At 33.0% G+C, this 16,212-nt stretch overlaps 1 protein-coding gene across 1 annotated transcript in view; it reads left to right on the top strand.

The window, feature by feature from the left end:
• LRP1B (LDL receptor related protein 1B) overlaps window positions 1–16,212 on the top strand; it is a 1,912,798-nt gene that overhangs the window by 1,753,239 nt on the left and 143,347 nt on the right. Inside the window, exons 67-68 of the mRNA XM_008055101.2 lie at window positions 3,221–3,337; window positions 11,043–11,149. Of these exons, the coding sequence (XP_008053292.1) occupies window positions 3,221–3,337; window positions 11,043–11,149 (224 nt within the window). The remainder of the gene's footprint in view (window positions 1–3,220; window positions 3,338–11,042; window positions 11,150–16,212) is intronic.

The raw sequence follows: 16,212 nt of genomic DNA, 5'->3' as shown, positions 1-16,212 counted from the left end.
TTTTTTTTCTTTTATAGTTTCATTTTTGTTTATTGTTAGTATATAGAAAAACAATTAAATTTATATAGATACTTTATATCCTAAATATATTTCTAAATGTATTTATTATTTCCAGTAGCTAGTAAATTCGTTTGAGTCCAAAGAGAAACTTAAATCTTTCTCCTACTATTGTCTCCCAGTGCACTTCTACAGTTCTTGTTACTAGAGACATCATAGTCACAAGATTCTATTCAGGAATATCCCATGCATATAAAAATGCCAAAAGCACTACATTATATACTGCATGCATTCTTCACCTTGGAGGTCCCTCCTCCCACCTTTCTGAGAGAATCAACTTTGTATAAGTATCTGCAATTCATGTGAAAACATTAAACAAAGAAAGCAAGTTTTTGAACACTTCATTTGTTTTATCCATATTTATACTACTGAAAATGGAATAATGCTATTTAACAATATGATTAGCATAAAGCATTACACATTGTGAGCATTTTATATTAATTACACTAGAGTACTACAATGAGGAAATATGCATGTTCTGGTCTATAATCAGTTTTTTTTTTTTTTGGTCAGTGATTTTTCAATCTTGTCTGCTCATTGGAGTCACCAGGCTGCTTTAATAAATTTAATACATGTCTGGGTCCTACTCGGAAAGTCTGATTTCATTGATGTGGAATATGGTCTGGGCAAAAGGATTTTCAAAATTTTTCAGGTGATTTTAATGTGTAGCTCATTTGCAAATCATTGTTTTAGATTGTACTCATTTAGTTTCTCCTATAAAATGTACATATATACATCTTCTCAAGGGAAATTTTAAATGCAGAATAAGGCTGTACAGATTTTATTTGTGCTTTTTACAAGAAATGTCATGGATAAAAATTTAAATAACTTGGAAACAAAATCTCTATAATCTCACATAAGACAATTAACCCTCCCCATTATAAATTCTGCAGGCCCCAAAAGGAATTCTTAGCAATGAACTCTAACTTGTTTTTGTTAAAAAATAAGTGTAGATCTCTTAATGCAAACTATGATACAAATTTTAAATATAGAAAAAACGTACAAAAAGGATTTAGAATAAAACATTAAATTCACCTATTAAATTAATACTCAATATCAATTGTTAATTTTTGACAGTCAGGAAGAAACGCTGTACTCGGATTCAGTGTTGTAATACTATGTCACATGGTCTATTTGATTAATGAAGTCTGATCTGTAACACATTATTATATGCTAAAATTTTAAAACATTATCTAAAAATAATACAAGCTACACATGGCAAGGAGTAAACAAAACCAGTGTTTATACATAGAGAAGTAGTTTCAGAGAAGTTTGTTTAATTTGAAATATTGAAATAACTATTCAAATAGTTCAGTACTAAATGAAATAACTATTCAAATAGTTCAGTACTAAGCCCCATATTTTCAGTCATCATTCCTCTAAACAAATTTCCCAGTTAACTGATGTATGCAGAAAGCTACATTAGAACATTTGCATATTTTAAGCCAATTTTAAAATCTAAAGTAAGATATAATAAAGGCAAAGAAGATTATTATAAAATGCAAAACATGGCAAACAACATAGTAATATAGACTAAGTTCTGAGTAATTATTAGCAAGCAGACAAACAAGCAGGCATAAAAAAAGGAAGAAAAGGAAATACAGGCAAGACTTTTTTTTTTTAGTAGAAAATATTTGTAGTCTATCATAGAATTTCTTTAGGGAAATGTTGTTGGAGCTGGATACAAATTACTACTCTGCCATTTAGCATTTTTGTATAACTGGAGACATTACTTACACTATTTGAGGTTTGTCTTCATTTACTTAAATGTAATAATATTTATTTAAATGTAATAATATTTCCTATGTCTATTTTAAGAGTTGATTGTGATCATGTTTATGAAAATGCTTAGCCAAAAATTGGGCTGGTTTCTCAACTGATGTTCATTATTTTTCATAATTATACCTAAGTCCCTTTTGCTTTCTTAATTTTTATGAGCCAGAATCTTATAAGATGCATTTTTAAGGAGAATAACAACTACCAGCCAATATCTTATTCTCTCCTTCAGTTTTACTAGTCCGAGACTTTAGGCACTTCACTGTCCATATTCAATATGATTGAGAAGGAGTTGGTCTAAGTATATGAAGGGAATATATATTCTAAATTGTGCATTGATGTTTTTAATTTTATTATTTTTATATTATTGAATTAATAATATCTTTATCATACCCCTGCTTCTCATAGACAAAGAGCAATGTTATCAGCAGCAAGTTGGTTAGAAATCCAGACTTAATGAATCACCATCTCCATTATAGCAAAATTCCCAAGTGATTTATATGTATGCACGTCAAAGTTTAACAAGCACTGCTTTTGACTATATGTTAGATAATGCTCTTAGGCAAATTTAAAAATATGTAATTTAAACTTTGAACAAATTCTTATTATGTGCATTCTGATTCTGAGTCATATGGGCATAAGTTAGATTTATTGTGAAAAGTGCTAAATTAGGAGTAAAAGCACACTTTTAAAAATACTGACTGTGCCATTTAATGGTAATGAAAACTTGTCAAGTTCCTAAATTTCAAATAGTTTGTTTTATTAACTATATAACAAGGCTAGTTAATACTTCTTGTACTCAATAGGAGTGTTTAAAAGTTTATGTGAGATGGCACATTATTGATGTTCAAACTCTGCTCACATGTAATGCATTATTGTAATCTATAAGTTTATGTGTGGACACAAACTGCAAAATAGCCAGGATTTACAAAGAGTACTTAAAATATGATTAAGAACTCCTTAGAGAGGAAGACAAGATGAAAACCTCGAAATCTAATTAATCACTATTTTATTTGTCGCCTAATAGCAGAAATAAAGAGTGGGTAAATGAAGAAGTGTACTAGGGGTAAGGATAGTCTGGATTATGTTTGATCTTTTGTTTTGCTTTGTTTTAAAATTGATTTGTGTGATTTTGTTTGGGTGGTCCAATCAATTGCTTTGCAATTAACTTGTAATAAAAACATGACCAATAACAACATAAGACAAGACAAAAAGAAGAATTTTATTCAGCATTTGTCTTAAATTTTTCTTAGAGTTGCTTCCTAGTTAGTAACTGGATTAAGGTCTGAGGAAATGTTATGTGACATGGATTTGACATGTCAGTCAGGATATCGTGAGGGACGTTTCCATGGAATTCAGTGATACACACTGGTTCTTTCCATTACAGATAAAAAGACGTGTGGACCTCATGAATTCCAATGTAAAAACAACAACTGTATTCCAGATCACTGGCGATGTGATAGCCAAAATGACTGCAGTGATAATTCAGATGAAGAAAACTGTAGTAAGTAACTCTTGCCTAATAACATTGCAAGTTTGGCAGCCTATTCAATAAATGGGATGGCAATTTTTAGTTCAGTTAAGGTATAAATTTGAACCTATCTGTCCTGCAGCTCACATTTTTATACATGTATTCACATTTGGACAGGAATATTCGGAGTACATTGACCTGAATCTCAAATGGTAGAATTATTAAAATGCTCATCCTGGGAGTTATTTTCTTACAGTTCTCAGAATTGGTATGAGAGTATCATGAGGTTTAATGCAACCCATTAGTATGCAATGAAGAAGGCACTTGATGCAAGTTCATACAATGAGCTGAATGATGTGGAGACAGTACAAAACATCTCATTCTTTAACGAATGGTATTCATTTCATTTCAGACTCAAATCCTTTTACACTACAAATTTACCTATGAGCATCTTTCAGTGAAATATCATTTATTCTCTCTGGAGTAGTGAACACCTTATGTATTCAGGATACTTTTCTCTGAAAATAGACTAACACTATTATCATCATCTGGTTCCTGCATTTTTATGTAATACATATAACAACAATAATTATCCTTCAATTTTATTTTCTAAAAAGTATAACAGTATGTAAGATTGTGACAATATCTGTAGATTCTAGCATTAATTTCTGAATGTATTTCTTACTGGCACTTAAACAAAGAAAGCAATAGAAGCATGTTTAAAATAAGATAATCAAATTCCATTTATTAAATATTTATATTCTGCTACTTCCAAAAAACGATTTGATGTGGATTCATAACTATAATGTCTACTCTTAGAGACATTTCATTGGAGCAAGAGCATTCATTTCCCTAGAGACAGACAGGGGATTAAATCTACATAGGAGTATGTCATTTTAAAGCATATAATTAGAAGCCTTAATAAACTACTTGGATGTTCAGCTTGCAAAATATCAACTAATATTTTGAATAAGTTTCAAGACTTAATCTGACTTGTTTTGGGGAATGAAGTACGTAATGTGTGAAATTTCTGGATCATTATGATTATGGAAAACTCAGAATATAGAAACCTTTTTAACTTTCTATTCACATAAAAATCTTCTAACTGATCATAGTCATTAACAGATAAAGGACATTGCAGAGAGTCATTAGAGTGTTTTAGATTCCTTTATTCAGCGATTTAAAATTTTTTATATAGAAGTCCTCAGATATGTCAAGTAATTAAATAAATATCCTGGGAGGTGAAGTGGTAAGGATAGAAGTGTGAACACAAGAGAGAAACAATCATGTACATACTTTCTGTTTATACAGTACTTAAATATACAAATAGCTGCTTAGCTTTGTTTTTGATAAATTTAGCATCAATTCTCAATATGATACGTGAGAGCAAATGCCTTATGACCGAAGGATATTGAGAGTATCATAGGGTGAGTGAGAAGGAACCACTGGGGACCTTCATATGTCTTGCAGAACTTTTATTCAAGGGGAAGTTGAATTTGATTTTTTGTTTGTTTTGTTTTGTTTTTGAGTAGTATTCTCACTCTGTCGCCCAGATTGGAGTGCAAGTGACACACTCACTGCCACCACAGCCTGGGCCCACTAGGCATGCGCCACCACGCCCAGCTAAGTTTTTGATTTATTCTAGAGATGAGGTCTCACCCAGTTGCCAAGGCTGCTTCCAAACTCCTGGTCTCAGGCAATCCTTTCACCTCTGCCTCCCAAAGTCCTGGGATTCCAGGCATGAGCCACCGTGCAGGAAATTGAATTTGTGTAAGAAGATAACTTATTGCTATAATAATAAAATAAGGAGAAGAACGAAGAGGTTAGCCTGCTTCTGAGTGTGCTGAGGTTTCCTAAGTGGAAGAATATCATCATGCTGACATCTAACAGTCAGCCTTTGGTACAAGAAAGCAAGAAGACTCTCACTTGTCACTGTGGAAACTCAGCAATAAATCATTGTAGCCACAGACCACTTAAGAAAAAAAAAGAGAAGTGGTTGCAATATCAAGCATTCCAGTATAAAATACTTTATTGTGTGTGGTTCTCTTATAGTTTCTATTCACTCTAAGTTTGTTGCCTAAGACAAGCAATATTGATGAAGTTGCAGAGAAAGGATGACAGTGAACAAGAATGAAGTATATTACAGTTGTGACATGGAAGATTAGAAGGCATATGTGGGACAAGTTTTAGAGTAGGTCACTATGTTACACACATAAGAGAAGTGCCAGAGTATAAGACATGTATTAAAGTATATTCACATGTTGATCATGTAAAAGTATAGAAGAAGAACCAAGTGATGTAGAAAATTGAGTAGTATTTGAAGATGTTATCTTGAATAGGCCAGAAGAAACGGGAAGATTTAAACATTGAAAATGCCAGCAATTCTCCATAAGAAGAAACCGAGTTAATAAAAAACGAGAAAAGAATGCAATTATATTGATAGGAAGCACCAACATATTAGTCATATAGAAACTAACAGAAAATATGCTGTTGCTCTATTAAAATGCTATCAAGATATTTCTATTTTTTATAACCAATCAAAATTATGTGTATATATATGGGGGGACTCCCAAAAACTCAGAATTTATTTATTTATTTAACTGTATATTTATTTTTGCACATTTAAACTTCAGTCACCTTTTAAGTACTCTCTGTTTGGTGCAGTACACCTATTGAGACAAATTTTCTGCTGCTCAAAACATTTTTTAGCTCATAGAATTTGATGCCTTTTAGTGCTCTGCCATTTTTTTGTTTCACCTCTTCCTCATCGGCAAACCATTTTCCTTTGAAGATTTTTTTCAACAGGGGGAAAGAAAGTCACTGGGACAAGATTAGGTGAACAGGAAAAGTGGGGCATGGGAATCTTGCTGTTTTTCGTCAAAAACTGCTGAACACTCAGCATGGTGTGTTCATAATCACCTATCATGAAATCGGTAAAAGCGTTGAAAGAATCTCAAAAAAAAAAAAAAACTTTACTGAAGGCAGACGCCTCTCACAACCACACTAGCTGGTACACTGATACCATTGGGTTTCTAGAACACTTACCCAGTGGAGGAAGTCCGTACTATAAGGGGCTTGCCATCCAGAAAGATAATTCTGATTATTTTTGGTTACCCCTTAATATATCCTAATATATTAAGAAAGTGGTATATGTTTTCATATTTACTAAATATTATTGACAAATGGTATGCACTTTGATATACATTAGGCAATTATTTTTATCTGTTATTCAGTAGTGAAACATACCAGAGACAGTAAATCAATCTAGTCATGTGTCACATACCGAACTGTGTCACTAGGCAATTTTGTTGTTTTGTGAACATCATAGAATGTACTTACACACACCCAGGTGGTATAACCTACTACATACGCAGGCTATATGGTATAGCCTATTGCTCCTAGGCTACAAGTCTGTACAGCATGTTACTATACCGAATAGTGTAGGCAATAGTAAAACAATGACAATCATTTGTGTATATAAACATATCTATTCATAGAAAAGGTATATTAAAATATGACATTATAACTTTATGGGACCACCATTGTATATATGGTCTGTCATTGATGGAAACAGTGTTATGAAGCTTATAACTGTAGTCAAAAACCAGCCGCAACATATTTTACAGTCACTTTTGGACTTCGTTTATAAATCTAATGTGGAAATTGCATTATGTTGGAAACACACGAGTGATAGATATGGGAAGAGTTCAAACAGTAGCAGAGCAATTAACTGCCAACTATGTTTTAAACTTAATGTTTTCTATGTTTTTTTATTTACATGAGATAAATTAGTCCTTTGTCATTTTATTATCATCTGCTGGTCATTTTCTTGTTAAGTGTCCAACAGGGGCATTTTGATTCAACAATGGTTTCTACCCTTAAAAACAAGAAAAGTTCATTGTCCTTTGAGTTATTTTGTAATCTTGATAAAAGCTTTCAAAATGCTTGAGAATTCTAAGCTTCTGTACAATCTTTGTCAACAAAATATATATGTCATGTATGCCTTCTAAGTAACTGATTTGCAAAACAAATTGCTAGATATATTTTCATTATTAATAAGTACCTAACAATCCAATAGATTTTAAAATACCAAGTAATTTAAGATTTAGGCTTACATAGAGAAGCAAGCTGCTTCTGCCTTATTTTAATTTCTAGTACTTTCACACTGAATTTATAAAAGATTATTTGTATAGAATGTCAGTTATACTAATTGTATTCTAAAAATTCTCCTCAGTTGCTTTCACCCACATTCATATAACTTTTGAACTTACCACCACAGGTTTATGATAAAATAGTCAGTGGAGAAGCTGGAGTCTAAAAATCTTTCTACTCTGCCATTAATTCTGTGGCCTTGAAAATCACTTTTATCTCTGAACTTCAGTTTCTTCAGTTTTGTGAAAGATGTCTTCCAAAACTCTTTTCAATTCTGTGACTGTATAGTTTTGCCTCCACTGATATTAAAGGAAGTGATCAATCTGCACGATACCCCTATTTTTATTCTTATTATAGAATTGAAATTATCCTCCCAAAACATGGACAGCATGCACTACAAAAGTTCCTTCATTGCCAATCTGGCCTGTGCAGATGAGATTTATGGAAAACCTGGTTAATTGTTCGTGTGTAGGATTCCCCATCTACTCTTAGTTCAGTGATATAGGTAATAAGAGATAAAATTAGTGTAGAAACAGCATTTTAGAAATACTAGGGAAAATGTCACATTCAAATATTTTTTCCAGGTGGGTTAATTTTCAGGTATAGTCCATTTTTTTTCCCTACAAGAAATATGCTAACTATCATGCCAAAGGCTGAAAATTGGTCTTTTACTTTTTCCAAAAAAGATCAAAGGTAAGATAAGCAATACGAAAAAGTCCCTCAGGATCTTTTCTTATAACTAAATTACATTTTATCCAGGAGAAAGTTTCTTTTTCAGCTATTTAGTGGCAAAAGATTCTGAGTTATATAGATGAAGTCTAGAAATAGACTAGCTACCCCATTCCTTGATGGTATTTGTATATGTATAAATAATTCATGATTATTATTCAGAAGTAGATTTGCTGGCATTTTAAAAAACATGATAGGAACATGCAGAATTTCCATTTTTCCTGAAAAAGCTTTTCCCAACAAATAACTCAATCACTCTACCCCAATTTTGAAACAAAATAATTAATGATAATAGAACAAAATCTCCATTGAACAAATTTCTGTGGAACTATTGGAGAAATGCCTTGAACTACTGATTTTCTCACTTTCTTTGATCTTGCATCAACAACTTTCAACTTTCCATACAGCAAAGTGTGTCAAAGCTTGTGAAACCATAGCCGTTTAGCACATGATGAACACACTTGCTTTTAAATAGGATAAAAGCAAATGAGAACATTAAAGAAAGAATTAATCCCATTTGTACAACCACCAACTCTATGAAATTAAATGTTTCTTCTACTGTTTTTAAGCATCTAAGCTCAATATGTTGTAAATGCACTCTCTCTTTATTCTTTTAATGAAAACCATTTTGGCTATTTCCCATTGTTAAATAAATTGAACATATTTCACTATAATTTCCTTTTTCTATGAATAAAACTGCATGTGTCTGCAACCAGGAGGGCAAAATAGCTTCAGTATGAAGTGATGATAAGAGCAAATGAATTCTCTCTTGTTATTATTAAATAAAATTGATATTGCTAGCCATGTGCCTTAGATAAGTAAGTTGACTTCTCAAGACTTTAATACTAATCTCCGTAATATGTGAGCACTTATTACTTACTCGGTAGTATGAGAAGCTATGATATAACCTAGCAGAAAAATGTACAGACCCTGGTATCAGGTTGTCTTGGTTCAAGTTCAGTACTAGCCCTTCTGCAAGCTAAGTGATTTGAAGTATGTTCTTTATCCTCTCAGTGACCTCAACTCACTTGTCTAAAAAAGGGTGCAGAATTCACTGGTGAAGTTAATTCAAGAACTTAGCGTTAACTTCACCTAGTGCCCAACAACAAATAAGCAACCAGTAACTGATGGTTATTATTATTATTTTTATAATTAGTAATATTAGCATTAATAAAATTATGTTTAAGAATAAAACATAATCTGTGAATATTGCATAAGAACAACAACAAAAAAAGAAATTGCCATTGTCATGTTTAAAACAAAGAATGTAAGAACATGAGGGGATCATCCAGTTAGTGTCATTTTCCCATTCTACTGAACGGCATCTTGTCTTGTGAATAAATTGAAGGTCATACTTTAAACTATGTAGCAGAGTTGAATAGTATGCTTTTTTGATACTTTGTTTTATTTTATTTTTTTGAGTTGGTGTCTCACTCCACCGCCCAGGCTGGAGTGTAGTGACACACTCACGGCCACCCCAGCGTTGACATGCTGGGCTCTTTCACCTCAGCCTTCCAAGTAGCTGAAACTATAAGCGGGTGCTACCATGTCTGGCTAATTTTTTAATTTATTGTAGAGACTACATCTCGCCAAGTTGCCCGGGTTGATCTTGAACCCTCTGGCTTAGGCAATCCTCTCGCCTTGGCCTCCCAGAGTGCTGGGATTACAGGCTAAGCCACCTAGCCCAGCGTATATTACACTTCCCATAGTTCTTACAGTGTTCTCAAAGGGGTTCTTTCTATAGAGAAGTCTTCAAGATACCAAACAATCAAGGTCTTGCCTATAACTAGAAATTGAGTAATATCCAAATGCACTCTGAATTATTCACAATTTTTATGCAGAAAACCAGACCACCGATGAATGTTTTTAAATTTAAAATCTGTTACTTATTTCTTCTTCATCCGGGTAAGAATATTATTGTGTGTGACATAGCTGTAAATACAATTAATGAATAGATAAAACCAGAAGAGGTCTTTCATCATGCAATATATCAGCCCTGTTTAGAGAGCAAAAACTAAACATGAAATGATCTCTGGCAGTCATGTTGATTACTGGCAGGGACAAATTTCTAAAATCCTACTTCTTTGTTCAGATGAAGCATATTCTATGTAGGAATTAAGCCAAGTTGTAAGTCATGCTATTTGGCTTATGTCCTACATGGAGTATGCTGCAGCATAATTAAATCAATAACAAGCAAATCATCTACATTGACAGGTAATATAGGACATAAGCAAGCAGTGGCATAAACAAATAAGCAGTTTTCAAAGAAAACACCCTCTTTCTGACTCTTCAACCCTTATGAACTAACTATGCTCAGTAGTATCCCCATGTACTCTTCTTGTTCCATGAACTCTGGGTTTTTGGGGACAAAATTGAATAATTAGAAAGTCATTCGAATAGAATACATAATAAAAAATTAAGAACCAAAGGCTAGATTCACTGCCTAGTTAATAAACAGTCCCATGAGTATAGAGATTCACAAAATGTAATACTTAAATACATAAAATGATTTACAATTCCCACTAGAAAAGATCATTGTTATAATATGACAATATATAAGGTACTATTTTACTTTGCTGCTTTATTTTTATTAAGCAGCAGGACATTTATCTTTTATATTTTTTTCAACTGGTTTCTGTAATGCCACTTTCTATTCATGACTTTTAAAATAAATTTGAAAAAAGCATTGTATTGTATACCATCGTTGCTTCGGGAGACAGTTCCCTAAACAATGTATTTGTTATGTTTGGCTAACCTTTTTTTTTTTCTTTAGTGCTATTTCATGCTGTATCTAATATAAATTTTAGAATACACCTGAACATAATAAAATAACACTATACTATTTTTATATCTCCAGAGCCACAGACCTGTACATTGAAAGATTTTCTCTGTGCCAATGGGGACTGTGTTTCTTCAAGGTTTTGGTGTGATGGAGATTTTGACTGTGCAGATGGCTCTGATGAGGTAGGAATCTCTGCAAAATTTAAAAAAAAGAAAGAAATTCCTTAGAACCACATTTCTGACTGTTATTATTCAATCCAATAAGTGTGGCAGGGACAGCTTGGAAAGGTACTTTGGTCCTGCCATACTGAGATAAGTATTATATCCATGTGCTGTGCTGTTCAGACTCAGCACAGGGAATTGCTCTTGTGCTCCTATTGACAGTTAATTTTATAGTCTTGTTTTACCTCAACTGGTGAATGGCTGGGTTGGGAATAAAATGTTTGGAAATCCTATTCCCTATAGCGGATACCCTTGCCATCTGTGCATTAGTTCATAAATTTGCTGCAGTATTTATAGTCAGGACTAATATTTTTATGCATTTTAAACAGTTTCTTCTCCCTGGTCTCTTTTTCAATAGATAGAGTCTTATAGACTTCGATATGGGTCATCAATTTTCATGAAACCACAGGTTGAGCTTTGCTTAGGTGATGAATCACCGTCCATTTATAATAAGGCCTGTATATACACAGCTTTAAGTGAAAACGTTTACAATTCCTCTGGCTAATTCTGTAAACATAGTTTGTGTTAACACTATGCTTCATACAATTCATTATTTATGCATTTACGTGCTCATGTTTCAAATATTAATCACTCCATGATGTTTTACAAAATAATAGACACAGAGTTTTTTTTTTTATGAGTCAAATTTAAATTGACTGCAAGCTCTCACTTTTCACCAACAGGGAAAATTCCAGTAATAGTCACTTTCAGTGATTTTTCTTTGTTTCATTTGGATAGCACCACAAATACTGGGCTTGTGCAATCAAGTCTAATCAGAGGCAAAGGAAAAAGGTCTCTGATCTTCTGTGGACACCATGGCTCCACCTTTGATACAGTGACTCCATAGAGCTCTGTGTCTCTAATTGGCAAGAATATATCCTCACCACACATGAAGATCCTCCCACTGACAGAGGATTTTTGTAGCAGCTCAGGAGGTTTCTGTGTTTCTGGACCTAATTCCCTAGGTATCCACTGATTTCCTGCCTCTGTGGGAGACTCTGTTGGTCTGTACTAGTTATAGAACCCACACAAACTGGTTATCTTCCACTCTTTAGGCATTCTCATTAGGATTGGGCAATTCTCCATACTCTCTCCATTTTGGAAAAGTCACACTACTACGCTCAGGAGCCTAGACTTTGGAACCAAATGTGTGTAGATTCTCACCTGAGGGTCAGCAAAACCTAAACCTCAAGAATGCAAAGGTCTCTTAAGAGAAGTTGAAAAATATAACACTTTTACTCATGGATCTAATCACAAAACAAAAGTCAAAACAAATTCTTTTTAAACCACAGGAGTGTTAACTTTTAACGTTGGCCAACCACATATTTACCTTTATTTATTCAAAGTTTATATTAAACTTTTCCAAGACAAAAAATCCCACACATCCATGGGGATTTTATCTCATCCATGCCATAAAAAGGTTTTGGTTTTGGTTTTTTAATATGTTTCACCAGACTATGTAATCTGTAAAACTTTAAGAGGTGTGAGTACATTGCTTAAGGCTTATGATTTTATCCTGACTCTTATTCACATGATATGCAAGGTACATACACAGTATCAAATACTACTTCTTTTTAAAAATATTATTTATATGAAAGTAGATATCTTTATTAACACTAGTTATGCTGTAAATTGGAGGACTTAGTTCTTTGATGGCTGAATGTATCTCCATATATCCAGTCATTTTAATGATAATGCTTGGAGGAAATACAATTAATTATCTTTAAGGCAGTTTTTATCTACATTTATAAACACTTAGTGCAGTCTATGTGGAATGAAATGGTAAAAACTATTGGCATTTGATTTCTATTTTTTCCACAGTCTAGAATGAATGGTTGCTTTGACAAAGAAGCAAACAAACAAAAATGAGGACTAAACAAATGGCTGGAGAGCAGAATTACACAAAGGATCATCTCATAGAACAAAAATCAGAACTGTGAAAATAAGTTTCTGTATGAAACTGATAGTATAATAAGCTTGTTAATATCCAGTTAAAACAATAAAAAGTAAATGACAAAACTTGGATCAATCTAATTGTATATCAAGTTATATCTCTGTGGCATATAGAGATATAAACTTGTGGGTTTAAGTTATAATATTTGACCTCTGCATTTAGCATAATATATTGTAAGCATGAAAAATGCAAAGGAATCTTAAACAGTATTCATAGACATGTTGTTTATAATAATGTTGATTCTGCTAGTTTGAAACTTATACGTGGGGGTTCAAATGCTTAATTATGTCAATATCATTAAAAATCAAAATTTTAAAGTAAAAGAAAGGATATACAAATGTAGAAACACAAAATTAAGTAAAAATATTATAATATTAAATTCAAAATAATCTGTATAGAGCTTGATTAATCTTTCTCTTTCTAAAAGCATATAATTTCTACCTCTGGAGTGAAAACCAATTAAAACCCAGCAGTAATGATTATCCTAAAATTCACAGAATGACTTCTAAATAAAATTTTCCAATTAAAGAAACCAAGACTCCTTTGAGATATGCCTAATTCTAGGTCTAATAAAAGAAATTGATAAGATGAGCTGCTAACATGTTAGGCTTTTAAGATAGTATCCAAAGTGTACGAGAGCAAACTTCAAGGAATGTGCATTAACAAAAGGGACAATTTGAGCATGAGAGAAAAATGACTGTAATGGACTGAACCCCAGAAAAGTATAAAAATTCAAGAGTTTGTAACAGTACTTTAAAAAATAAAAAACTCATTAGCTACGTTGGAGGTTGGTAAGGCGTCAACATTCTTAGGATTCAGTTATTCAAATTCAGAATGTGGATATTCTATTGTAAGAATAACTTGGCTTCTTCAGGTAGTAATTGCATCTAAAAAAAACCTGGGAGAATGGGAAATAGTTATACATTAAAAGAAAGTTTAATTCAATTTATAGACTCCTTTTGAATCCTTATTTTTACCATCAATATTTTAGATAATTAAGAATATTTTTGATATTGATTGAACATATCAAAGAATTATTGTTAATGCTGTGATATTGTCAACTATCTGATGCTATTGTGTGAAAATATTCCAAATGTAAATAAGTGGGGAGAGGATGGATGAATATGAATTTTGAAGTATTATAGTTGTTCGAGGAGCATTATAGGTACATAGGGTTCATTATACTATTCCCTCCATTTTTTGTTTGTTTTTAAATGTCTAAAATAATAACCAAATATCCCATGTCTGTAAACACATATTTATACACACACACACACACACACACACACACACACGCACACACACACACACTCTGCAATTTATTACAGATTGAAAACTTCTAATAACAGGAAAAATACCTAGAAATACCACTTTCTGTATCTGTGTCATTGGTTATTGAGCTATTTAACTTAAACGAGCCTGATTACAGAGATAACTATTCATTCATTTTATAGATGTTTACTGAAGAGTTATTATAATTATGGCATAGTATTAGATACTTGGCTCATAGACAGATATGTTTCTTATCCTAGTGAAGCTCAGTTACATAAGAATTTAATTTATATTTCTGTTTTTTACACTTGCTAATTCATTAATTTATTCCTTCAGAAGTTTTTATTGAAACTTGCTATGCTCCAGGCAGTAACTGAGCATGGGTAGTACAGTAGTTAGCACAACATATGACCTCTCCTTCTCATGATGAGTGCATGAGCTATTTTTCCAAAGTCATTCACATCGTTTACCATTACTTAGCTTACCTTTCAGACATCCTCATTTCTAATTATTCTTACACAAATCCCCACATACTTGATTATCCTGCCATAAAAATCCTTTTCTTAGGTAGTTACCTTTCTGATAAAATTGCCTCTGTGAAGCCTTTTCTAAAAGTTCCAAATCCATTTATCTTTGCAGTTATTATATTTTATTACAGTTATTGGTTTAGATATTGGTCTTTCCTATAGGTCTGTGAGTTTGTCAAATGCAGGGAGTAAATCTTAGTTTTGTTTTGTTTTGTTTTCTGTGGTCTTGCTATAAGTCACTGGCAAATAGTAAACCCTTAATACTTGGGGAAAAAAAATGGAAGAAGAAAATCAATTACATAGTAGACAGATAGGCCAATTAAACTGCCATCAGCAAAGAAAAACGTATAGGAATTTAGAAAGTGAATTCTCCTTCCTTACATGGGATAAAACTGAAGAAGCAGCCCGTAATATTTCAATGTGTTTCACTCACTGGAAGATCCACAAACTGTGGGTGTTACGCCTTTTATGAAAGACGTAGACAAGTAACTTTTGGCAAAAATAGAAATTGCTTAACAACAGAAAAAGTCCTCTCAGCAAGACACCTCATTGAAGCATCCCATTTCAACCAGAGTATTTAGACCCAGGGAAGGTGATTTCCAGTGGATCTATTTCACTCATCTCGTGTAAAGATTGAAAGATCCCTAAAGGTAAATTTGCATCTAATTTCACTTCCAAATCAAATCTGTATAGGGGCTAGCAGAAATGACAGGTGTGACAGTTCATTTCACAGTTCTTCAGGAAAAAAAAAATGTCAGAAGAGAGAAGGAGAGTTAGGAACACCAACTAAACTGTAAAAGGACTAGTGAAAGGAAAAGATATAGAGAGAGGGGAGAGAAGACACCAGGGGAAGTTTTATCAATGACAACAGATTTGCCTTAGGATTCCTGTTTGTTTCATATTCCATCTCCTTAAGTCATCTTCCCCTGCACCTACCACATACTGGATATAGTTGCTTAGAAATAATTTTAAGGCGTTTTTTTGTTTGTTTGTTTTTAGAGACAGGGTCTTGCTATGTTGTCTAGGCTGGACTGCAGTGGTTATTCACAGACATGATTATAACACATTACAGCCTCGAAGTCTTGGACTCAAGTGATCCTCCTGCCTCAGTCACCTATATAACTGGGACTATAGGCACACACCATCATTCCAACTATATTTATTTTATTTATTTATTTTTGAGTTGGAGTCTCACTCTGTTGCCCAGACTAGAGTGTAGTGGCCGCTCCCGGCCACCGCAGCCTCGACCTGCTGGGCTCTGGCGATCCTTC

This window comes from Carlito syrichta, unplaced genomic scaffold (assembly GCF_000164805.1).
Source record: "Carlito syrichta isolate Samal-C Ts95f unplaced genomic scaffold, Tarsius_syrichta-2.0.1 Scaffold301673, whole genome shotgun sequence".
NCBI lineage: Eukaryota > Metazoa > Chordata > Mammalia > Primates > Tarsiidae > Carlito > Carlito syrichta.
Note: the sequence above shows the minus strand (reverse complement) of the source record. Positions and strands in the feature narration are given on the sequence as shown.